Genomic DNA, 26,383 nt, shown 5'->3' on the forward strand with positions numbered 1-26,383 from the left:
TTAACTGTCCTCCTGGCTCTAGAAATCTCTTTCCCCCCTTTTTCCTTTTCTACCCCACTTTTTCTCTGTCTGTGTCTGACATGCAAACCCCTTCCCTCCTGCTACTGAAGACATCTGGCAGCACACTGCTGTCTCACTTGAGCCAGAGGAGCTGAAAGGGGGGAGAGTGGCCCTTATTTCCGGGCCGGTCTTAGATGAGTAACATTTGTCACTCAGGGTTGTGCTGTAGTAATTAGCTTGTCAGTGGGCACCAGGCTGAGCTGGCTCTTTCTGCTAAGAAAGATGGACAGACTGACACAGGAGCTGACAGCCAGTCGATAATGTGGCAATTAATGTCATAAATAATTCCACTGCCAATTATATCAAAATGGACCCCGTTCTTTCAAAGGGCTTGGTACTCCCTTATCATTCCCTCTGATAAGGGGAACAACCATCCCCCCATAATTATGGGGCTTTTTATATGGAAATATAACATGGCCTTGCTCTCTCACATGTTTATAGCACAGGGGTGAAAAGCAGAACAAGGTGGACAGAGCAATAAATGTAATATGCTAATAAATGTGTTTTGTGCCCTTTAGCTTAGGTACTCCGACAGGTCGTGTGGCAGGACTGGTGAGGCATTTCAAATGTCACTGGCATGTACAAAACGGGGCGTGGGGGGTGGGAGACTTGATTTGAAAATGTAGGCAATTATGTGAGAGAGATCGATTGGAGTTGATATTTTAAAGGTTGCAAAAGCTTAACCAACAGTGAGAATATTGATCCTGACGCCCCATAGCTTGGTGGGAAAAATCATATCTATTCTGTCTTCAAGATGCAGGTCAATCAATCGCAGTAAGCGTGAATACTTGATGAGCTGGAATCCACATGGGTTCAGTGAATAGTAAATGTGCTGTATATTGGAGGGAAGTAAAAGTGGGAAAGCGGGAATTTGCTTTGAAATGCTTATTATCCAACGCCTCGGCCTGTTTCCGCGGGCTCATTTGTCTCGACAAGTGACTCAGTCACTGTGAACGGTCCCCATCAGCCTGACACTAAACTCTTCCTGTGAAATGTATGAGCAAATAAAGTGAGCTCAGCACATGTAAAGCCCTCCTAATGCATTGTAAAACAGCCTTAAACACATCAGATGTATCTTCGGGATGGGAAGGTCGCTCTGATGGTAATATATGGTCTGCGCTCAGAAGTCTCAAGGTCGTGTCAAATTCGCCTACATAATGCATGATTTCCCGTTACTCTTACAGACTCCAATCATGCCTCTCAAGCCTTGAGATGAAAATTTTAATAAGTAAATCAGCCACCTTGCTGGCATTTCTATTACCCCTCAATGTGCACTGACAGAGAAAATGAATAATTCCAAATAATAACACATAGTAACAAATCAAATTTACTACTCTGAGAGAGAAAGTGCTGCCGTGGATGTAAAACTGTTAGCCGGCTTTAGTTATTCTTTCATCTCGCCTGTATGGATTTTACTTCTGTTTTGTGTTTGTTTTGCGCTGCTGTGTAAATGTCTTCTTTGTACTTTATGAAGATGAGCGTGTCGCTCCTCCACTTGTCACTGTCCTCTCGTTAGATTGTGTGTAATTATTGTGTCACTTATTGCACGAGAATTGCTTTGCTTTGAATAAAGCAGTTAAATGACCCTGTTAGCATAATTAATTTAACTATCCTGAGGGTCTGCAAAGTCGCAGCCTCATGAATATTAATCGCTGTCAGTGTCGTGCTAAATATTGTACGACAACAACGCAACGTGTTTCTGTTTCGTGTTTGTTTTGAAGTGATTCATCGTTTGATGCAATTTTTGGAGCAAAATTTGGAGTCTTTGTTCCTCGTTCTTAGGCGCTCTATTTGTTTGGTTTTTTTGATTAACAATAACACATTTAATACAATCGGCCACATGTAATCAGATAAATATTTGATCAGACACTTTCACTTTTTTTTCTGCATCATTAAAACAAAAACAAAAAAAACACATTGATTTGGCAGAAAACATACAGTAATTATACACACTAGTATGGCAGAGGGGCATGTAAAGTTTGCATTTTAATGTTCACACCCCAGGGCTCTACAGCTGTACATTGTATGACACAAAGCATCATTGCCATTGATTTTACATGCTTGCAGGCTTGGTTCAATGCATTACATCCTCACTTGAAATTTGAATAATAAATGGGAGTTCCAAATTATTTGGAAACCAGAGTGTAATAACCTTGTTTTATATGGTTATTACAACCTAGTTTCCACAAACTGGCAGCCCAAATAAAGACATAAACAGATACTGTCTAACATCAAGAAATAAGTAGTACTACATATAGTATCCCCTATAGTTACATTATTGTCATTGATAATTATACTTTAGAAGAAAGATGCTTTTTGGTTTATTATATGCAATTACAAATAATATTAAAATGTCACAAAGACACATCTTTGCTATTATAACAGATGAGAATAAAAGTATTTTCCCCTACATGTTATGGCTGTTTGATTGAGATAAAATGAGTATGATATGCACATGAACTGGCCAATAACAATCTTTTTGGCAGACAACAATCACTTCAATGTGTCTAGAGTTCTGCGCCTATGCTCATTTGAGATGCTAGACCTTACATGCTTGAATAGAACAATCAAACATTGCAAAGGAAATTCCTGGAAATATTGGCATTTACTTCTTCTATCAGGTCCCGAGGGTGGAAGTGCTGATTGTGTTGAATCGCGTCTGTGTTTATCTAACAAGTGGACGTGAAAAGGAACCAGGAAAAAAAAAGCCCCCAGGAGAAATGGCTGGTTTTCTCACATGGCCAATTCTGTATGACTCCATTGAGGCACAAGAGAATACTTAAACAAGCAGTGTACTGTACAATGAAGTGATGTGTACCTACAGTATCCGTGGCATCATGCTCTTTCACTCAAATGGCTGCTTCGGATGGATGCAGGAATTATTCTCTCAGATTTTGATTTTTTGGGGGGAGGGTTATTTCCCATGAACGTGTTTTGAACTGTAAACAATGCTCATACATTACATATGAATACACATATTATGGGACCCACGGTGGTGTGACCTGAGGGACAAGTGTGCCGTGCTGTATGTCAGACTCTGTGGTATTTCCTGCGGCACTCTTAGCCTATCTCTGGGGTCCTCTGGAGGGCAGCCTCTAAAATGGCTCGACTTGGCCTTGGCCGATGACAGTGACATACAGAGGCAGTCGAATTTTGACACACGGCTGTGAGTAATTGTGAGGAAAAGGTGAGGGAAATCCGTTTGTGGGTGAGTCTTAAAGACATGGAGATCCAGCCAGCCTCCTTGGGGTATGGCGTAGCACAAATGAAATCCTTGAATCATGAATACTCTGGAGGTGAGGCACTATTTACTGCAGCCAGTCTTGCTTTTATGGAAACAATAATGGTGGTCAGTAGCTGGGAGCTCAGGTTTTAAGTAGCCCATGTTTTTCTTTTTCTTCTTTTTGGATTGCCAATATGTAGATTTCTATTTATTTATTTTGTTTTTATTAATGTTTTATTTCAACTAACCATTTCTAATAAGTTAATTTAATGATTTTTTAATTATTTTTTAAAGGAAGCACATTTAAAGAACAGTGATAAAAATGCTAAAACGATTGAATATACCAAACTACAAACTAACCAAATCCTAATCATACTGAGAGATTTAGTCAAATCAAATAAATCATTTAAGGAGGGGTTAAAGTTAATTTTGGTAATCATTTTTCATAAACATTTTTAAAATAAATCAAAAAGAATGTACAAAAACATATCCACACAATAACAGGCTAGCACCATTACAGCAACCAGAGATCAATCCATTTAACAAATTTTACCAATTAGATTAGATTAGATTAGATTAGATAGAACTTTATTAATCCCTCGGGTGGGTTCCTCTGGGAAATTCGACTTCCAAAAAAAAGCACAGCAACGACCGAAGTTACAGTTACAGAATTGTTATATATATATATATATATATATATATATATATATATATATATATATACACACACACACACACACACACATACACACACACACACACATATATAAATACAGAGACAAATATAAATAAAATATACGAAGGGGATAAATAGAATAAATAGGAATAAAAAATAAAAATACAAGTGAATTGCACATTTCAAGTATTGAGTCTATTGCACTGTTGACTATTTACAAAAAGTATTGCACAAGGTATTGTACAGTGAGGTGAAGAGGCACTACAGCTTAGAAACTATACCTGTACTAATGTGATGATTTGTTTTTTGTTGAGACCAATGTCTGCATGAAAAGACAGAAAACATTATGTCAATAATTCATGTGTAGTAATTATATTCTAGAATGAAAGCACAATGCCACAGCTACTTCTGATGGCTAACTACTGATAGCTAACTACTGCCCTTAGCTAGCTAGCTAGGGATGTTAATTCGCAGATAAGCTTACAAAACACACATAATTTAAATCGGTGAGATAGACATGACTTAGCTGCTATGTTAAAATAATGTGTCCACTATCATATTGTTAGTAAACATTAAGCCTACATGTTAAATATACTATTTTTGTTGTCCTAGTTTTGCATGTTAGCATGCTGACCTCAGTTAGCATCAACCATGTAGTAGGTTGAAATTATAGTTTGCAGGTATTTGGTCATTAAGTTAGCAATGCGAGATTAAAAGTCAAGTAACTGTAAAATTATGTTGGCCACACCAAATATAGTTTCATGATACTGTGATGCATCACATATCTATAGCCTCACATTCAAGAAGACAAGAACCAAAAAGGAAAAAGGCAGGAGTTGTATATTTATTCACTGCAGTGTCATTCTGTCATTCAGCTGTTCGTTTTTTTTCCTCCTACAAGTGCAGGTTGTTTAATTTATTTCTAGTTTGCTCTCATTTGTTTGATAAGCACAACTCCAAGGAGTTATGAAGCGCTTACTACAGTTGATCAACTTGTTGGAGCAAATTCTTTGCAGTTCTTACACGGGCTTTTGTAAAGCTCAAGTTCACCTCCATCACTGCATGATCATGGATACCTGTAAAAAATGTAATGCTCTCCTGTCCTGGTTGCTGAGATTCTTATTTCTGGATCGCACACATTTTTGCCATGAAGGTGAAGTAAGAGTCAGGCAAAGTTGAGGTGTTCTCACAACAAACAATACAAATCCTACACTATTTGAGATATGCATATGGTGATTAAATGCCAATAGCACAAAACATTGATCCATTTACAAGAGCTGGTTCAAGTATCCTTGAGCTAAAGGTTTATTAGTTGTGATTCTCTTCTATGTCTGGGTAAACTTCAGCTGTGAACCTGTGCATTTGGGTATCAGCAATGCTTTCTCTCTGTGTGTCAAACTGGCTGATAGGCCTAACCTTGTCTGTCTTTCCAAACATATTGATTAGTCTGTGAGAAAAGATATGCTGAGTGCAGAGGCTAAACTTGAAGTAATTCACTTCCTACTAATATAATCCTCTTTTATTACAATGAGGGAAAAGTTTGGAACTACGAGTACACAGCTGAAGACAACAGTGCTCAAGTTTTCCACTTTTGCCTAATAAGAAAATAATCAAATGTATGCCAGTCTATTATTAATAATATCAAAATGCAAGTCTTTAACACTGAAAAACAAGCTGACTTGACAACACAGTCTTGATTTCATTGGACGTCATGTAATGACAGCCAACCACATATCTGAGTCTGTTATTGTTTGTGTGTCAGATAGAAAAACCAACCATCCATGACAGGCTTAGAGAGGAAGATTCGCCAAGTTTTCCAGAAGAGGACATTCAACACAAATTACAAATGGCAGTGGCAGCCGGGGAAAAAAGAAGAGAAACGCCAACCCCTGTGCCTTTGTTGTTCTCCTTTAATTCTGTTAATCGCCCCCAGGTAAAGATTAGCTGCTCTTGCCAATTTAATTCAGCCTCAAATGATGCCGCTACAAGGTCACTTTTTCTATTCCTCCTCTCTCTTCTGCATTCCCTTCATTCACCCTTCCTTGCCCCACCCCCCCTCACTTTCTATCCCAACAAACTCTCTCCTCCATTTCTCTTTCCGTGAACAGGATTGAGTTGTCATGTAGTTCTAATAGGCAGCACAGGGAATCATTAGTCCACCTCGCCTCCCTGACTGATGGGTATTTCACTCCAATCATCTGAGTACTGTGCGTGTATTTGTGTAGGTGTGTGTGTGGAAGGAGAAAGCTGGAATATCCCCCACCTCACCAACCCCCCTTCCGCACATACACACTCTCTCCGCCATAGACTATCACCAACACCCCCAACCCCCTAACCCCCCTCCGTCACAGCATTGTGCGCCTGCTGCTATTGACGGAGTGTCAGAGCTGAGGGGAGATGTCTTAATCAACTTGGACACACTGGGCATTGATTTGACAAGCTGCTGTAATGACCTTCTTGTTTTTGTAAAGGATCACTGTTTATCTGGGCCACAAGTGATGTGCTGAGCATGCCTCATCGTCATGGAAACTATTATCACAGTAGAATTGGGACAGGCTCGGTCTTTGGATCTTTTCCTTTTCTTTCTCTGTCACACAAACAAACACACACACACACACACACATGCAGCCACACTTATCGATATCGATATGTTTGAGGTGCCCTACTATAACCAGATGTTTGGATACTGTAAAACATTGACCGTGATGTTAAACGGTTCAGGGGTCAAAAGGTAGAAGCTCTAAATGGTGTTGACAGCCTTTGTGTCAATGTTATGGAAATTGTTACACAGTGGTTGGATTGACTGAGATGGCTCAATAATCCCACGACAGCTGTTTCATGCACTTGCCTTCCAGCTCTTTTTAGAAAATTATTTTAAACCTGCAGGTCACTGATTTGCTAAACGGCTCATTATGACAAGGGGATAATGATATATATATCTAAAGATATATGAATATATCTTCTATTAGTCAATGAATGTTTAAAAGAAGTAGCTAAAAGAAGCATAAACAGCATCGGTGTGGTGCTCCATCGTCTGGTTCACGTTTAAAGGCACACCCTGCTTCCTTAAAAAGAAGAAGAAGGTGAAAAAAACGACACTGCTGAGTTTATTTGCAGGGATCTCAGGTTCAGGGTGCTGTCAGCTTCTGTCAGGGCAATCAGCAACACTCAGCCTCCCTTGAATAGCCCGCACACCAGACGGTAAATATTATTGGCATTCTGACACCCTCTCGCTGTGACGAAGTGTGTAAAATTGTTAATAAGGAACATGATGGGGCCACCACACGTCGTCCTGAGAATGGAAAAGCTTGCTCTTGTTGGCAATTATCCAAATAACAGGATGAGGCGTGCGAGGACAGGTGATTTAAGTCCTTAGCTGGCTGGTGGAGAGGTTTGTTTTGGCAAAGAGGAAGTAAAGAAAAGTCACAGAGGTCACATGGTAAACATTGTCCTTGTGATTTATCCATCAGTAAAACTCCTTATAAAATGTACAAGGAGACCCTTGTATGTGCCGTTTGGAAAAATTGCCATATACGAGGCACTTTAACACTTGAGGGCTGTCCTACATTATGTATGACAGGCATGTGAGTGTAGGTAGGCTAAAGGTTGCTGGTGTGTCAGCTTTAAGTATGGCTGAGAATGTGCTGCTTGTTTACTGAAATCCACTGTTATTAGTTATTTCTATGCCTCCCTCTGAAAGTCTCAATGTGACACTGAGATAAGGCAAACAGTATTCCCTCCCTTTGCATAGAGCAGGTAAGTCATTATTTTTAAAGGCATAGTATCTCCAAGTCACAGAAGGACACGTTGATAGGAGAATAAAGTACACAATCGTAAACGTTTATGCCAGTATTTCTCACTGTATGATTACATTTTTATGGTTCATATTCTGATAGGGCTTGTATTTGCTGCCACCTCCAGAGAAATGAGACAGGCCCAGAGGTGGCATTTCTCCTCTGCTTTATGGAGAGTTGGGTGGGGGTGGAGAGGGGGGAGCTGGGAGGAGAGTCCTGCTCGTTTTTGTTCAGTAAACACACTGCCAACCTAAATGGCTGATCAATCAATTTCAGCGGGATCGATCTGCATCAGTTCTGCCTGCATGCACACACCCGGAGCCACTTTATTGTAAATCAATCATTTTGAAAACATCTCACAGAGGGGCCCGTCCTCACTAACAAGCCATCAATTCCAGCTGCCTGTGTAGCACCCTTATCAGGCCACAAATCAGCAGCCGCACAAACATCTGCTCCATTTCCATCGCTTTCCCTCCTGCCTCACTCTGTCTTTTATCCCCGCTCTGTCCGTACCGCTCGTCGTGTTTTGATGTCTGGGTGTCTGGCATGGAGAAGAGAGGAGAGAGGCCGGGATTCTTCACCACACCACTTAAGATAACCCAAGGGTAATAGTGTTTGCACATTTGAGAGAGAAATGAGGACAAATGCCAGGGTGGGTCATACGTTCTCTTTCTGACCGCCTGTTTGACGTTGGAGTGTGAAATTGCACACTTCAGCTGAGGAGGAGGAGGAGGAGGGGAAGGAGGGCAGGGCTCGGAGACTTGTGAGATGTCCACTGATTTCTAGCTATGAGATAAGAGTGGCTCGTTGTCTGAGAAGTCATCCTGACACATCATAACACCTCAGAATTGGTGCTGCTCGTGATGTTTGAAGGATTCTCGGGAGATATCTCCGTACCCTTGACACGGGCAGCACAGTGTTCACTGCAGTGTATATCTAAACAGATTATTGGAGTTGGAAAATTACTGCATTACAGAAAGGTTAAAAATCCTCCAACGTTAGCGCTGTTTAATGACATGCTCGTCAAGGTGCGGGCTTCGCTTTGACATGTCGTAGCTCTAACAGCGAGAAAGAGGATTACTCCCTCAATAAATCAGTCGCTTCTATAATAACTGTATCTGCAAGCCAAATCCACATTAAGATGCTACACATCCTGATGTGGCGCACATCCACAGCGCTGACATGACAGCACAGCGAGATACCTGGTATGATGTCCTTTACTCATCCACTGTCACTGTCCTGGCGGAGATATACGAGCTACTGTGGACAGAATGCTATTCCCACCCATCACTGTGTGGATCCTCATTGATTGACAGTGTGACAGGTGAAAGTGATGGAGCAGCTAATAGCGTGTCAGTAAACGTAAATCAAGACTAATGCCAGACTCAGAGGATACGCGATTGGTGGTGGGACTTGGACGGCAGGGTCACCGACCCCTCGGCAGGGTGAGGATTGGTAAAATACAGTTTGTATTCATCTCAGGTGTCTCCTGTTCATGGTCAAGGTCAGGGGCTGGGTCTTTTTCAACTGTACTGTACATGTTTAGAGAGATAATTTGGCATGTGGGTAGACTGATGGTGGTCATATTTGATGTTGTGCACGAACATGAACGCTCCATGTTGTTGGCTGGAGTGATGTTGGTTTGGTCTGAGCATTTTTTTCATTTGCAAACAGAGTTGTGCAAACACTGCACAGAATGGACACCTATCAGACAAATACGAGATTTCGGTGTATCTAATAGAAAGCACTTTCAATCACCTCCAGAAGCTTTATAATGTAAGGTAAAGACTCTGCAGTAACAGACAGAAAGCCCCAACAATCAGATGCTGATGAGCAAATGCTTAGTGACGGTGGTAACAGGAAGAAACTTCCAGCAGAACCAGACTAAAGGAGGAGAAGCAAAAGACACATTGTGGAAAAGAGCCAAAGATTAATTAATATATGGTAAAAAATTAGAGGGATGTTTGCTTATGTTATCTGTCAATTATTGCTTAAATCAGATCAAAACACCCAAACACAGACCCGATGAAGCAGGCTAGCTGAGTTTCTGAGCCTGCTACTAAAATAAACTCACCAGCTCCTTTGTTAGGTACACCTGACAAACTGGTTTAACTGCTTGTTAACACAGAATTTAATCAGACAATCAAATTGAACCTGTGGATCTACACATGGTCAAGATGACTTGTTGAAGTTCAAACCGGGCATCAGAATGGGGACAAACAGGTGATTTAAGTGACTTTGAACACAATACGGTTGTTAGTGCTATTTTGAATATTTCAGAAACTCTTGAGCTACTGGGAATTTCCCAAATAACCACATCTGAGAATGGTCCAAGCAGCAGTTCTCTGGAAGAAAATGCCTTGTCAGAGAAGGTCAGAGAAAAATGTCCGGACTGCTTCAAACTGATAGGAAGGCAACAGTATCTCAAATACCCACACACAGCAACCAAGCTATGGAGAAGAGTGTCTCCAAATGCTCAACATGTTGAACCCTGAAGCAGATGGGCTCCACTAGCAGAAGACAACAATGGGTACCACTCTTGTTAACTAAGAACAGGAAATTGAGGCTACAGTTCACATAGGATCTAAATCTATGCTATGAAGAGTTAAAACAGTACTGAAGGCAAAAGGTGGCCGAGCACTACCAAGGTGTACCTAATAAAGTGTTCGCAAGTGTATAACATTATTTAACGTATGGACATTGTTTACAAGTATAAACTACATGTAATAGTTGTGTATGTACTGTATCACTTTCTATTTATGGTCATTCCAAATATATAATTGTATAGTTCATAACTGAGAACTGCTGTTTGTAGCTGGAATTTTTCTAAACAATTAGGAGAATGTCCAGGTTTAGAACACAAATACATCCATTTTAATTTGAGAAAAAATACAAAAAGAAACCATGTACAATCTATGTACATTTTTTTTGTACAAGACAGTATATTTATCAGCAGATTATATTTGACAGAGTCAGGTAGATCAACTCAGCACCATCAAATAATCCATTTATCCATCACATCTTGAACGCATCCAAACTAATTAGACTGCTGTGTCAAACTTCCGTTTGCTGCAATGATGATGTACTAAGAAATCCTATCTGTGATAAACAAGAGCAATATCTTGAATTCTTCCTGAACTGATAGGCAGCCAAAAAAAGCAAGTTTTCTTTAAAAGAAAATGCTGAATGCAGTTTTCATGTATTATTAAGACTTGAGACCCACCTCCTATCCCCATAAGTATTTTATGTTCTATTATATATCTAGTACATTTCCCAGCAAATAAGTTTCTATTTCCATCCTTTACAGCAAAAAAATAGATTAACAAAATTAATGCAACATACTGTAACAGTAACATATGACGCGTCAGTCTTTTGATTTGTTCAGTGGATAACAACACATCTGTGCATCTTTCAGTCATCCATATCTCATTACACTGTATGACACAACCTGCTAACCTTTAACAAAGCATGTGGCAGATAGGACGTGTGATTTATTGACTGAAGCTTGTATCCATCTGCCCCATCAGCCCCTCGGGCCTCCTGTATGCCACTTTTCGCTTTAGTGGGACTTAATATGGGCCCTCCTCTTGACCTCCTGCACTGCCTGGCACTATACTGGCATGGAGGCATTGATGGCTTGGATGTTCTCCATGTCAGTACAAGACTTTATTCTCACAGTGGAAAACACGTGGACTCCCTTAAAGGAAGCCTGTGTCCCTGAATGACTGAAGGATGCCTGCTCAACTGAACTCTTCATGGCACTTAAAAAAAAAACACTCCAAAAACTTTAGAGGTATACAATGCAAAGAACATCTGAAAAGATGTAGGAAGGAGAGACATCTCAGTCCAGTGTTGTGAGTAATGCCAGCCTGAATGAGTTGTGCAATGAGGGTTCAGGTCTAAAAAAAAAAAAAAAAAAGCACAGTAATCAAGTATAATGAAAGTAAATGGTGCATTACTTTTCGAGTTTATGCCGGTTTGCAGCATGTACCACTTTGCTATGTTTAAGTGCCTCAAAAATATTCTGTAAACAAATAAGAAGCAGTTGTGACAGTTTGTGATAGATAATGATGAGCTGACAAAATGGAATGTAAACCCTGATACAAAGCAAAGTAATAGAAACAGGAAAACGAAGGATGTCCTGTCTTTCGATAATTGCTGAATTGGTGCTACCTTTCATCTTCGTGATGGCTGATCAAATTCTGCCTAACCTATCCATGTGCCACATACAGTACTTGAATAGTCTCCGCATTCCTACAATAAACCAAGATCTTTTATTTTTTTGAGATACATATTCATCTTTTTTTTTTTTCTCAACAGAACAATCAGTTTGTCGATTTTTATGTAGAGTGAGCGACCGATGTTACCAAATATTAATTCCTTAAAGTTCAGGCTAGAAAGTATGGCGTTAACAACCCAATTATACGTACATTTTACTCACATATTTTTCCAAAAAGAAACCTATTTGCTACAATGTGTGACAACGATGTAATCACAGTTCAAAAGTTCACTTCAGGACAATGTGTATGAGGCTTCAGCATAGTTGTACCACACCCAAAAGACGGACACTGAGGCTCAGATCATTTTGATTGAGAAAGAAATGTCATCTATATCATGGGTTGAGTTTACACAAACATATTTAGCACAGTATCATCTTTTCCATTTTCCAAAATTGTTTTCTATTTTCAGAATGACGTTCTCTTTACAATCTATAGAGCAGGATCGCTGCAATAAACAAACAGCGTCTCCCGGTCATATTCTGTGGAAAATACCAGCACACTTTGTGGTAGTGTACATACTCCTACTCCATGCTAGGGACCTAATTTAGGTCACAGTCATCTAATAAAGGTCGTTCGGTTCTGGTCTGCACACAGTGGGAGAAACTTTCTATTCATCCCGTCATTATTAACCATTCTAATCCACTGCTTAGTTAAGTACATTTACCCTCTCCCCCAAAACACAACTCCTTTACGCCTTTCTTCCCTTTATGCATGTTCTCAGCAAGGGACGCTTAGTAGTAGACACATTATTTAGTAGACACTGCATCTGTGCAACCAAAGGAGGCTTCCGATTAGCCTAAATTTATTTCTACAAGCACTCAACAGAGCTGAGCTGCCAAGCTGAAGATGTTTTCACAATGCAAGCTAGTCTAAGCTATGTTAGCTCCAGAGTGATGCAGTCTGTCAGAGAGGGGCTAGGGTGATTAAAAAAATAATCATTTGTTTTAGTATACGTGACAAAGTGACAGTCCAACATAAAATCTTTTGATATGTAGTTGTAATTAAATATATCAATTCAGTCTTCTCCTAAAGTACTTTTAACTTTGCTCTTGACTAGAAAAATAAGTACAAATTGATTATGTTTATGGATATAAAATAATTATGCTGAAATGTATAAATCCCACTACTTTTTTTTTTCTTGGACAAGGTTGACCATTAGGAGTACGAGGCTACCGGGTCAATCCTCCATCCATGCAGCAGCCTCATTTGGATATATAGGCGCGTTAGCATACAGAAAATACACTCATGTTGCACCCGAGCACGTTCCACTTCCTTGTCCTTATGCCTGTGGCATTTGTTGCATTTCCACCAACTATGCTTGAGCATTTCCTCGTGTTCGAGGACTGAACACAGCAGCTTGGCGTGCGACATCTGGGCTGGCAACAGAGAACATCCAAGCTCTTTACTGCCTCTGTGCCAACCCCGTGCCAGGCAGTTGCTCCGATCAAAGGAGGACCCACTGATGCCCACTATTACGCAATATGTGGCATTTCTTTCCTCATATATTAACTTTATGTTACAGGCAATACACCACTTTGCTGAGTGGTCCCAGTGCTGTTACAGTTATAACGCCATGCAGCTGCTGTTCATGTTAGATACGCTCAATCATAGTTGGCTATTTTGGTTTGGTTTTGGATGCAACTCAATGCCTTTGTTAGAATATCCAAGTGATTTATGATCTACTACTGTTTGTGTCTATTATGACTCTTTTTTTTTCTTTTCAAACATGCTGTTCCCTCAAAGGTACTTCATCACATACAAATCAGTGTTGGTGGGGAGTGACAGTGCAGCATCAGAAGGACAAGTGGCTGTAATACGACACACACATACACACAGTTTATACATAAACCTGAATGCATGAAGGACAGAACAGGTTTTTGTTGTTGTTTTTTTTTATCCTTTTCATGTATTCAGGCTGATTAACCGCGATATCTACTGGGCTCAAGCACAGGTATCTGACATATCAGCAGAAGACTCGGGCTCTCCTTCCAGCCAGCATGCACCAACACTGCACCATTGTCTTGAGTTTTTAGATTACCAATTTGCAATATTTGATATCCTTTATTTTTTGTTTTTTGTTTTCAGGCCTGGATTGATCTCACTCTACATGGCGAGTCAAGGTGAAACAGCAAAACCTTAAAGCAATGACACGATGAGTAACAAACTGAGAACAAAATTAGTATGCCTCCAAAGCCGAGCAGCCCTTCCTCCGTCATCTCCTCAATGACTCTTTACTCAGAGGTGGCGTGGGGAGGTGGGGGGTGTTGATGTTTCCAGTTGTTCTGTGGAAAGAAACTTGTTCAGTTTTAGTGCAAATAGAACAGAAGCAGACGGGAGATATGACGGCGATGAACCCAGCCGGTTTGACGCAACTGAGTTAATCTTTGGGAGATGATATGATCAGTTTATCGCTGCAACCCTCATCCTCCAATAACCAGTCACTTCAGCCATGGAGTCTGGTCACATGAAGAGGTGAACTATTGCAAAGAATTACAGGAAGTACTCTTCTTTCTTTTTTTTTCCCATCAACTCTCAAAATAATTCCAAAAAGTGCTAGAGGGAAGGAGCTGTACAATCCTTATTTGATTGTCATTATGTACATTTCTATGGACACATAAATAAATAAAACAAATGTCCAAGAGCATGGAAGTAACATTAAACATATACACATAGGAGGTCCCTTCCCAGTCTGGGTTCCTGTCCAACCCTCAATTAGAAGAATGAGTGAGGAGAAATGTGTCAATCTTCACCACCTCTGTCATCATCATCATCATCATCATCATCCCTCCTTTGGTGATCTCTTCCAATCTCTTTCGTAAAGAGCGTACAGATGTCTGGTGAGTCAGCAAGAAAGCCTGGTGTTCAGCATTCATCTTCAACTTCTCTGATTGGTGGAATCAGACTACTAGTGGATTTGTATTGGTTGACTTGGTTGGCCATGTGAGTGCTCATGGGCTTGATCTGAATGTTCCTTGGGTAGGCATTTTCTGGTTCATCTGTAAACCATTTCTTTTCTAAAGGGGAAAACGTGAGAGAGGAAGAAAACAAGGGTTTAGTTAGAAAAAGTATGCAATGCTGGTTTAGTTACAACCATACTGCCTCAGTTTAAGTGAGATTAAGATTTGCATGGCATTCTTTGTCGTACGCAAGGTCCACTTTCAGTTTGGTTTCTGGTGACCTGAGACAATCTGAAGTTGATATGGTGGCATTGTCCATAACTGACTTTGTATTTATGTGGGTATGTTATATCAGATTTCTAATTAATTGTGGGAAGACTGATAAGACAAAAGAAAAAAGAAGAACAGACTAGTATGCTATACAGTACATACTAAAGCATATTTCAGGATCTGCTCACCCAAATTACAAAACAGAAAACAATGTTTGTTTGTTTTTAAACCATTTCTCCTGTTTTTGGATAGTTTTGGTTTTATTTCCAGATTTTGAGACATCCATTCCAGAGATTTCTGCTGTCACCACAATACAGAGTCAATGTCAGTTGACTCTGTGTTGTCAATTCTTAAAAATTAGTCTAAATAAAGACTATTTTTTTAAGAATCTCTTTATAGCAAAGAAATAGTCTGTATAAAACCTCCAATGAGTGTATTCCTCTGACCAGCCAGACTCAAGATGTGGAACGGGTGGATTCAAATTCAACATAAATACCCTCAAATTGCCAAGGGCAGTGTGAGTGGAAGCAAATGTGGGACTTTTTTTTTTTTTTTCAATTAAAGGAAAAAAAATCTGGGTGAATTTAAATATCAAGCCTTTACAATATTAAAGTATAGCAATAGATTTAGAAATCTTGGTATTATCATTAAAACTATGTAGATGCATTGCCATTTACAAGAATACACATTTGACACATTTTTACAGGGGCTCATTTACCATTCTAAGAAATATGGTGTGTAAAATATATACACACACTATAAATAATATATACATAAATTTGCAAGTCATTTAAACATTATTTACATAAAAGTAATAAAGACAAAATATTAAGTGCTGGTGCTAAGAAAAAAGTTCGGAAGGGAACAAAAAAGCATCTCTCCATCTGTACTAAACTGGCCTTCCTGTCGGCCTGTCCCATCACCCATTGAAAATATTTGATAATTTCCCTTAACAACAATAGTGGATTATGATGAATTATTTAAAAGCTGAAATTCAATATAAGCAAAAATGAGGAAACATTTTGCCTTGAAAGCAGCAGAATCTCCTCAGTTCACACCCAGAAAAATGAAGGATTAGAGTATTAAAAGAAGAGGGAATGCAACATAGCTTTTAGTAAGTCTGTGTCCCGATTTTTTTTAAGCGTGAAATCAAGTTTAGAAAACAAAAAGAAACCAAAGAAAATTATTTTTAAAATATTTAACCGGTTATTTGTTTTTTGCTTTTTTAAATTTTTGCATTCTGTTTTTCTGCTACACAGCTTGCTCATCAAAGATTGGCCACACTCATGATAATAGTATAAAAGGTACCAACCCTAACCCTACTGATCATAGTTTAAAAGACAGATTTTAGCACTGAGATTTAACACAATGATTAAATTAGTCCCCTTATGAAACCTGTTCTTCATGTAGTGAAACTGAATGCAATGTGCAAGGACCTGACTGAGAAATGGGCTAACTTGTGAATGACAAGTTGCTAGCTGATGAGCATGTCCCCTTGAACTGGTTCATTGCTTTTTCATGTAAAAAGTGGCATAAGCACATGTGTGCACAAATGTGCTGGTATATAAGATGGAACCATCAAACATCAGTGAAGCAAACATCAGTGAAGCAAAAGCATCTCACCGAATCATAGATACAGTTTGCAGATTTTTCTTATTAATTCAATTTTCAATTCAATTCAGTTTAATTTTCTTTATACAGCGCCAAATCACAACAACAGTCACCTCAAGGCGCTTTATATTGTAAGGTAGACCCTACAATGATACATACAGAGAAAAATCCAACAATAATATGACCTCCTATGAGCAAGCACTTTGGCAACAGTGGGAAGGAAAAACTCCCTTTTTAACAGGAAGAAACCTCAGACAGAACCAGGCTCAGGGAGGGGCAGCCATCTATTAAAGCTTTTTTCAAATGGATGTTACCCAAGCGTTTGCTACTTGAAGCTATGCCATGTTCTACCATTAAGCCACTTAAAAATTGAGCAGGATTTCAAAAGGTAAAGGAGAGGACTGGTTCTGCACCAGCACTACATTGGTGGAAAAGAGGTAAAAGGTCCTAGCTGTGAGCAGGGATGCAGTATTTCTTGTTTGGTAAAACTGGGGTTCTGTTATTAAACTGTTATTATCCAGAGAGGTCCCACTGTCTGTGCTTTTCAGATGCAGCATCTGAACATTTTCAGCACACACAATAAACCTGAATTACTCCAACTAAACGAAAACCAAATAAATAGCTCATCTCCTCTGGAAAAACAAACAAATAATAGTGGATTAGGATTGACAGAATAACAGGTAACCAGAGGATGATCCACAACTGAACCAGTACTTTGTACTTGTGAACACTGAATTTAATTAATCTTTTCAAATATCGACAGGAAAATGTGCCTTTTGTGGTAAACTCTAAATTGTTAGTGCTGTGAAATTCTATTCACTTGTGTTGTATTTGGATGGTCGCAGAAATCAAAGAAATAGATACCATGCAATAAAACCAGAACTTTTTGTAGGACCATTTACCGATAGTGGAATTATAGAAAATGTGTCTTTTGCGATTTGGGTGATCTGGTTGTTTAGCTAATAATTTTAAAAAGTGCACCATACCCTAAACAGTCGCATTTCGGAGTGAGCTCTTAAAATCACTGTCAGCATGAGAGCAGGAAGGAGATTTGAGAGGGTTGGATGTGTCATCTAGGAGAGAATCTCTTCATGTTTAAGTAGGCTATGAGAGCAGTGTTTCTGAGGAAAGGGAAGTGTGTATGCCAGCTGTCAGAAGTTTGTAAACTCACTCCCAGCACTTCACAGGCGACTGCAACGCCATTCAAGATGTCACTTCCTTTTGGGTGAAGTTGTAATATCAAATTTTAACTTTGCGATGTGGAGCACACCCTGTGCACGCATCCGTGCGTGTGTGTGTGCGTGTGTGAAAGTGCTCGTCTACATGCAGGACTGCATGTGCAGAGATTCATTTGTGTGGGCTTGAGTGTGTGTGTGTGTCAGCAAGCTTGAGGCTGCAGGGCTGTGTGTTACAGCAAAGACATTTGATGTGTAGAATTGTGCCTGAGGTGAAGCAAGATGTCTGCCATCTCTCTCCGGAGTCTACTGCTGATACGGTGAACTTAGTGATGTAGCCTCAAACCACCATATCAGGCGTGCAGGGTTACAAGGAGGAGACTTACAGACTCATATTCCCCCTTCAATTTAAACTCTAAATTGGTCACACCTCCCACTTTTGCAGTGTGACCGATGGCACAGGGCTGGACACACTTTCTTAAAGTTCTGTGAAGAAGTAAGCAATTTGGCTGCATCAGGGGGATTTGAATCAGTCTGACCTACATGTGAGCTATGGTACATGTATGTACAGTATTACAACACGTAGTTGCTCTGCGGTACATGCTGATGCTGTTATAATAACATAGTTGCTGTGCTAAATGAGAGGATAAATTTTACATCTGAAAGTCTGCTACAGTCGTCTCATAGCATTCAATAGGAGGGAAGATGCGCAAACACACAGACCTCTCACACAATGCAAACCATCTCAAGTTCAAATAAACCGTAAGAAGGCATGATAGATAATGAGAAAAAAATGTGGAAGATGATTTTGTCTGTAGGAGAGAGGGAAAAAAATCATATCATGAAATAAATAACTGAGGTAGAGGCACAAAGGAGGGGGAGGGCAGGGTGGGGCAGGGTGGGGTGGGGTGGGGTGGTAGGGTGTAGGGGTTGTCTCAACCTCATGCAGTGTGGAAATGGTCCTGATCATGGCAGGGAGGCAGGAGCAGCAGCAGACATTTTGCTTTCCAGATGAAAGCAAAACTTAAACTGAGGCATGGTTTACTTAACGTCTGAAGAACGTAAGAAATAAAACAAACTCCCCTCATCATAACAATATCCACAGAGGACATAGTTATGATCAGAACCCCAGGTAAAAAGGTTGCTAAGTCATGCAGAATCGTTAACTTGCATACCTTGGCCCATTCTATTCATCCTTGTTGCACTTCAGAAAGAGAGGTAAGTAATCTACTGTAAGTGAGGCGTATTTACAGTTAATACACAACTAACAAATGGCTACCAGTCTATCTTATGCGTACATGTTGTCATTACAGCATTCGGTTGATATAATACATCTACGTTTCAAGATGTATTCAGGACTTTTCCTTTACTCCTTAACAGCTCTGGAGTACGATTGTAACAAATCTGCATGCTTTTAGAATATGTCACGCTTCAAAAATGACTTTATTCTCCCAAGTCAAAAGAAAATTACGCTCATTTTTGGGAGAAAATATGGAATAAACACCAAGTATTGTCAAAAATATTTCACCAAATTTGAAAATAATCTTATAAGTGAATAATAAAGTACAGGAAATAATAGCCTGCTCAAAAGGGCTACCAACATGGACATGCAATAAAGCAGTACAGATGCACCATGATTAACAAAATATCAACACTGCTAATGAGGGATGATCTTATGAGTATCTGTAATGTCAACTTAATAATAAATATCAGCTACAGTAGCCAAATCACAGTACGTTACATCCATGATCCAGGTGTGCTGATCATGTGCACAAATATCCAACACATAACAGTTACTTACTCCACAAATACTACAAGATAAACACAAAACAACTAACTATTAAGACAAATACAACAGGTAGACCAAACAACATATTGAAAGTGAGTTGTGGTTGGGGCTTTTTACTGTAATCTTCTTTCCAACCACAATGGCCGTTTAATCCAAACAAATGGCCTTACTGTTTACAAAAGAGGCTCGAGTCTTTGAGGCAAATAAATGAACCCAGTTCTCCACAAAGTGAGTTTACCATTTTGCTTATGCCATGTTATGACTGCAGTGATGTCAGAGTGAAGACCACATGCAGATGATTATGAACAAAACACACAAACACAGGGCATGGACGCAAAGCACAAACACATAATACACAGTAATCATCAGTGCATGTGTCATCACCGTCTACACACACAAACACACACACACGCACGCACACACCTATAGCATACTGTACAGGTTGGGTATAAAACACTAATCAGGCAGATTGCAGGACATGTGCGTATGCGTACTTCTGTTTTTCGCGGGACTCCCGGGTCTTGCTGCTGCGGTTCTGCCGGTTCGATGGGGGGATGGAGTGCACGGATGAGCTCTTTTTGCTGGAGGAATGGGAGGAGTGGGAAGAGTGGGACAAACTTGTCCGGGACTGGCCGGCGTTGTGGTCGAACTGCATTAGGCAGAAGATCAGGTCGGTGGGCACCAGTTCAAATTCGTATGGAGGGTTTGTGATCACATACCTAGCCGGAAAACACATGTTACAGACGATAAGACTCAGATACATCAATGAAAGAGCGGCAAAGCATTTACTGCAACATTTAAAAATTAAACATAAAAGTCATGTTAAAAATAAAGTTTCCACAGGCCTCTAAGTACACCCTTACCTTTTCTAGAGGGATTAAATTAATAAGTAGCAGCCAGGCGCTTCTAATCAAATGCAACTGAAAATCAGCAAGCGTGATCAACTCTGTAAAAGCATGGGTTTTGGCAGTTTGCAGTCTGGAGCATTCAGGTAAATGTTAACACAATAGCACAATCTTCCCAGGAGTGGAGCTCCCAGCAAATTCACCCCAAGATCAGAGAAAACGATCAGAGAAACTCTGACATAAAATTGCATAAAACCCAAGAGCTACATCTCAGACTCTACAGGCTCTAGCTAGTGTTTTAAATGTTAAAGTTCATGACTGCACAATTAGAAAAAGACTGAATAAAAATGGCTCATTTGGAAGGGATGCAGGATACCAGAATATGAGCACAAAGACATCGACGAACTGTCAAGCACGGTGGTGGAGTGGTGATGATTTGGGCTTGCTATGCAGTCACAAGACCTGAACACCTTGTAGTCACTGAGTTTAATACAAATGCCTCTGTATACAACAGTACTCTGGAGTCTACAAGCGTAATCATTCATTCTATTACATCAAGATATTCATTTTGTCAATGAGCAAAAGCTTGTATCATACCGTTTTGTACATTGGCTTGGTGCACCGAGATGTGCATCTCTTAATCTGTAGATTCCGAAACACAGCATGTTGTATGTCTTCAGTGCTTTGCAGAATAAATCTCCGTAGCAGCCGCCATCCTGGTGAACAACAGAACAAAGAAACCATGATTGTGTGTTAGGTCAGTCAGGTTAGGACAATAAATGGAATTGTTAAGTTGTGAGATTCATGCGCTCTGTACCAGTCTTTTGCTTGCCAGTAAACACCAACTTTTGGCAGAGGAGACTGCAATAAAAACTGGCAGTGTTGTAAAATTATGCCAGAGTTCATCCAAGAAAAAAACAAAACAAAGAAAACTTCATTACTCATAGTTCACAAGATTAAGAAAACCTGTTAAAAACAAGGTTGGAACCAATTAGAACCAACACCATGTTGGTTCATTGTTCTCTTCAAAGCGATCTTCCCTTTCCACCCACTAAGGCTTGCTTTGCACAATCACTGTTCTTCACATCAGATTAAGGCCCGGGAGCAGCAGAGGTGGGCAGATGTGTGCTGCTGGGTAGTGGCAAAATGTGTCATCTGCACTTAAACATCCACTTACCCCTAAGTCAGCAAATGGCCCGTCGTAGAGGGCTAGCTGGGCGACGCGACACCTGTCTCTGTTGGCCAGAGTTTGCGGTGTGCTGTAGCCTCCTCTGAGAGCATTCTCTTCAGCCAGCAGACCCTCCAGCTCTGGCGTGGCTCCCCCTGTTACCAGCGTTCGAATCAGCGTGAGGATATTATCATTAAAGTATGTCTGGACAGAGAAAAAAAGGTATATGTATAAGCAGATGTCATTAGAGTCACCAGTAGAGCTGTAGCAGACATAAGTAAAAAGTGCTTAGACCTTACTACCTCTCACTACTCATTAGTTATTGAAAACATATTTTCTTCCTTACCTCTTGTGATATTTCACTGTAGGTAGTTTGGACTTTATTTACTGAAGTTATTAATCTTTAGGTTTCTGATAATAAATGAATTTATTTGAAAAGTCAACAGAAACACATCTTTGTAGAAACCACTTTGCTGTTATGGTCAATAACCCACAGATCTCAACACTGACATTTTTCACTGTGCCCGTTTCTTATAAAATATAAATTTTTTTAAATGCTGATCTTTTTATGCAATAGTGAATATTTGCTTTAAAAAAAAAAGATATTTTAAAATCTTTCTTTTCATGCGCCATTCACCAAGATGAATACATTAAAATATTTTTTTAAAAACTGACTTTGAAAACAGAACCATATACATGAATAAATACAACTAGATATAAGTGCAAACATGCTTTTTTGGCTTTTTTGGGGGGGTTAGTTGGTGAACCAGCCCTTTAAGTATTCAGTATGAGAAATGTTGCATTAGGTTGCACTAAAATATACATAAAATTCAAGATACATAAATCTATCAAATTTTAGAGCTACATGGTCAAGGACATTTTGCTAACCATAGTACATGTGGGATCATTGCATTAAATAAAACACTAGTACTTCCACAAAACATAATTCTTTCCTCTACGCACCCCACAAGGTCTGCTTTGACTTCCGAAACAACAATTTGACTGCGATCTGCAAGTGTCAGGTTCTCCTGTCCTTCAAGCCGATCAGAACCTGCTTTTGCTAAGAGTGAAGACAGCTGATGTCACCAGGCAGACGGGCCGTAGTGGCAGCGCCCCTCACTGGGACCCTGACAGGCCTGCAGAGCCTCATGATGGATGAGCAGTGTCCATTAGCTGGCTTCACCTCTGACCAGTGCCAGACTACAGCTGACGCCCGCTATACTCCCTGCACAGCTCAGCTTTGCACGCTACTCTAACCCCTTATTTGCAGAGAGAACTGCTGGAATTAAGCCATCACAGCACCAAAGGGAAACAACACACTTGGTCATCGGGAGAGGGAGAATTTTTCTGTAGCTTGTTTTCTGCCCATTTCATCTTTTTTCTTATCTCCGGCTCAGTGATCACAAATGACAAAACAGCATTTCTTTGGCCCCTTTCTAGCTGCACATATATCACCACTACTACACTAACTTTTAGTTTACTTTGTTAAAATAAAACTCCTGAAAGTTAAACAGTCAACACTTAGGGTGAGTGATGCCAACTATTTCTCTTCTGATGTCAGTGGAGTTGGCAGGCATATGTGATCAATGTACTGTGCCATTTCATTTACCAACTTCTGCCTACTTGAAATGCCAAAACTGCGCATCTACTTAAATTTATGTCAACACATCATCTCAGGATGTGTTTTTTTTATTATATACACCAGCTGAGTTTGTAACTTATAGGTAAGTACAGGTACATCTGAAAATTTATTGTTCTAAAGCAATTTAATTGTAAATAAGGAAAATAAGGAAATGATCTGGGTTTATTAACATAATGCAATGTCTTAACTCTTCCTTAATCTACAGTCTCTACCTGAGCAACAGCATGCAGTTAAGTCTTTATGTACTTTATTTGAAACTCTTCTCTAATGAATATAGCTATTAAAGCATGCAGATGGAGAATTTCAAAAATAAAAATTGTAAAATTTAAAACAAGCACAGTGGGTTTTCAGTCTGTTTAGGAACTCACCGCACTCATCAGGGAGTCGAGTACACTGACAGCGAAGGCGGTGCCGCAGGCGAAGGGCTGAGTGAGGTACAGCTCTGTGTCTGGGTCGTCATCATCATCTTGGTCCAGGAACTGAACGTTTGAGTCGTTCACTGAGAGAGGGGACACAGCCGAGTTAGAGACGGGCAGAGTGAAGTGCACACCTGAGAGTTTAATAGCATACGATACACTTCTTCTTCTTCTTTTTTTTTTTAAATGCTGAGTTACATTTTAAAAGATTAGGACACATCTTAGTAATGGAAGAAGAAGGTCTCAGGCATATAGGTATTGCGGTATGGTTGGAGCTTCCAATATAATGCAACATCAGATGCACATTATATCTCACTGCATATATACACCACTGCACTTACTTTAAAACACGAGAAAATAAAATAAAATTCATTTCTTCTCCAAACAATTGACATGTTTTCCACTGATCATGAAATCAAAAATTATTGTAAAATTGATGCCCAAGTTTAAAAATACTCTTCTTTTGTCCTCATATGTTTAATTGTTTGGAATGTGACAAATATGTGTTGCTGAATAAAATACCTTTTTCATTTTTTAATATGTATATTGTAATATATGTAATTCTATGTACTGTATATAACATGCAGGGTGCGTTTCATACATTTAGGCAAACCACAACTTTAGATAACCATTGAAGAAGTCCCCAATCTTAGCATCTCTGTAGCTACTATATACTCATTTTGGTTTTCCTTTTATTATTTATTATATTGCTATCCAAGGTACATAACTGCACAGAATTTCAAAATACAGTGACAGTAGCATACATAAAAACAAAAACAGATATGTATTTTTAAAAAAAGCATATATCTATATATTTATAAGGGTTCATTAAAAAGTAAAATTTGAGACTTCAACAATGGCTACTATCTCACATGAGAAAACCATGCACTTAATGACATGCTATGTTTTTTTTTTTTTTTTTTTTTTTTTTTAGGAAATTCCTTCTTGATGGATGTGTTTGTCACATCATCACCATTGTGGAGATACATCTCACATATTTACCTGCGCCCCGAAAGTCAAATTAAAACCAGATAACAACACACTTTTTATATTATGATGAAGAAAAACATGATCTGCACAGTCTAAATGAAACTAGCCTGATAATAAATGGATTTTTTTTAAAAACCTCTTAAGTGTAATAAAAGAATGAGTTCTTGCTGCAAATCTTTTTCCCTATAATGTATTTCTAGCAGCAGTGGACAGCGATGAATCTATGAGCCAACATTACTCTAAAAGAGAGCATCACACAAGTTTTCTGTTTGACTTGTGCAGTATCTGTGCCTCAGAGTTATGGCATGAGGGAAAGAAAAAAAAGAAAAATACATTTTAAAAATAAACAAACAGCTTAAAAGATTTTGTTCGTTGTTGTTATTTTTGAAATTTGATTTCTTCCCTTGTTTCCTGTGAGCTGTGGAACAAAAATGTCAGTCAAAGAGAGAAGGGGGCTGATGCAAACGGGCCTGGGCCAACGGAGTGAAGGGGGGGAAAGCGGGAGTTAGTGTGTGTGTGGAGGTGGCAAGGAGGGGAGGTAGGGGTGGTGAGAGGCCGAGGGGGTGTTGCTATGAAAACAGCCACAAGGACAGACTGAACATGATCAAAGGCCTAGCGAAGCTCTGCAAAAACCCAACTGGAAGAAAGAAAACAAAAAAAAAATGCCCCAAAATAAATAAGAAAAATAAAAAAATCAGTAAAAAGAGGGCCAAAACAAGACAGTCAATTTCAGCCAGAACGAAGGATAAAAATGTGTTCAAAGTGAAGCCATGGGAGCGGCGAGAGCCTTGACTGCAGCCAGATAAATCAAGACAAGCTGATGAGGAGCGGAGCGACGGAGCGAGGGGGAACGAACGGCAGCAGAGGACAAAGGCTCAGCTTACCCAGCTCTGTTATCATTTGTATGCTGGTTCCACTTTTTTTTTCCTGACTGAGTGAAACCAATGGCAGTAGTTTGCCAGGTTTAGCTAATGGTGATGAGACAGTGCAGAGAGAGGGAGAAATTGTGTCGTTATTGAAACAGTTTCAAAGACTGCAGTAAAGGCATTCGGGTGTCTCGAGACTGCTCGCGTCAACTTCGGAATTACTCTGAAATATTCACGGCTGTCCGGTGTCTAAAAGTGAAGCACCCCGGATTAGAGTGCACAGTAGATACGAAGCCCGAGCTGTCACAGCACCTTGCCGCTTCAACAACAATAAATAATTTCATGGTAAAGCAGTGAGACGGATAAAGAAAAGGATCTTATCCATAAACACACCTACTTCACACGCCATGCAAACAAAATTGATCACGAAACTCAGATGAAGCGTGTTTTTTAGGTTTGAAAGTGACTTTAATATGCTTCTGGCACTGTAACCTGAACATATGACAATGTAAGTACAGCATATATTTGGCGTAAGACATGCAGCCACTCTTCCCTTTGTATTCTCTTACTTCTTCCTTTCCTAAAAGACAATGTTATCACATCTAGTGATGCTGCAGCTTGAAAATTTTCTAAGCAAAGACCATGCAGAGAGGCAACTCCAGAGCCATGAGCATTAAGGTC

General features: G+C 39.7%; 1 protein-coding gene across 13 annotated transcripts in view; it reads right to left on the reverse strand.

Moving 5' to 3' along the window:
- Positions 1–10,604: 10,604 nt before the first annotated feature.
- kcnma1a (potassium large conductance calcium-activated channel, subfamily M, alpha member 1a) overlaps positions 10,605–26,383 on the reverse strand; it is a 151,503-nt gene continuing 135,724 nt past the window's right edge. For 6 of the 13 annotated variants that reach the window (XM_085296696.1, XM_085296695.1, XM_085296700.1 and 3 more), the window contains 6 exons: positions 23,799–23,929; positions 21,798–21,992; positions 21,218–21,336; positions 20,270–20,494; positions 19,162–19,190; positions 10,605–15,047 (listed from right to left, as the gene is read on the reverse strand). In XM_085296696.1, coding sequence (XP_085152822.1) covers positions 14,896–15,047; positions 19,162–19,190; positions 20,270–20,494; positions 21,218–21,336; positions 21,798–21,992; positions 23,799–23,929 — 851 coding nt within the window. In that variant the 3' untranslated portion in view covers positions 10,605–14,895. Of the gene's footprint in view, positions 15,048–19,161; positions 19,191–20,269; positions 20,495–21,217; positions 21,337–21,797; positions 21,993–23,798; positions 23,930–25,720; positions 25,805–26,383 lie in introns of all 13 variants that reach the window. The other 7 variants (XM_085296691.1, XM_085296692.1, XM_085296690.1 and 4 more) reach the window with 4 other exon arrangements.

Source organism: Mchenga conophoros, linkage group LG13, assembly GCF_057382185.1.
Source record: "Mchenga conophoros isolate Kocher_MC1m ecotype Shallow Benthic linkage group LG13, M_conophoros_male_GT1.1, whole genome shotgun sequence".
Lineage (NCBI taxonomy): Eukaryota > Metazoa > Chordata > Actinopteri > Cichliformes > Cichlidae > Mchenga > Mchenga conophoros.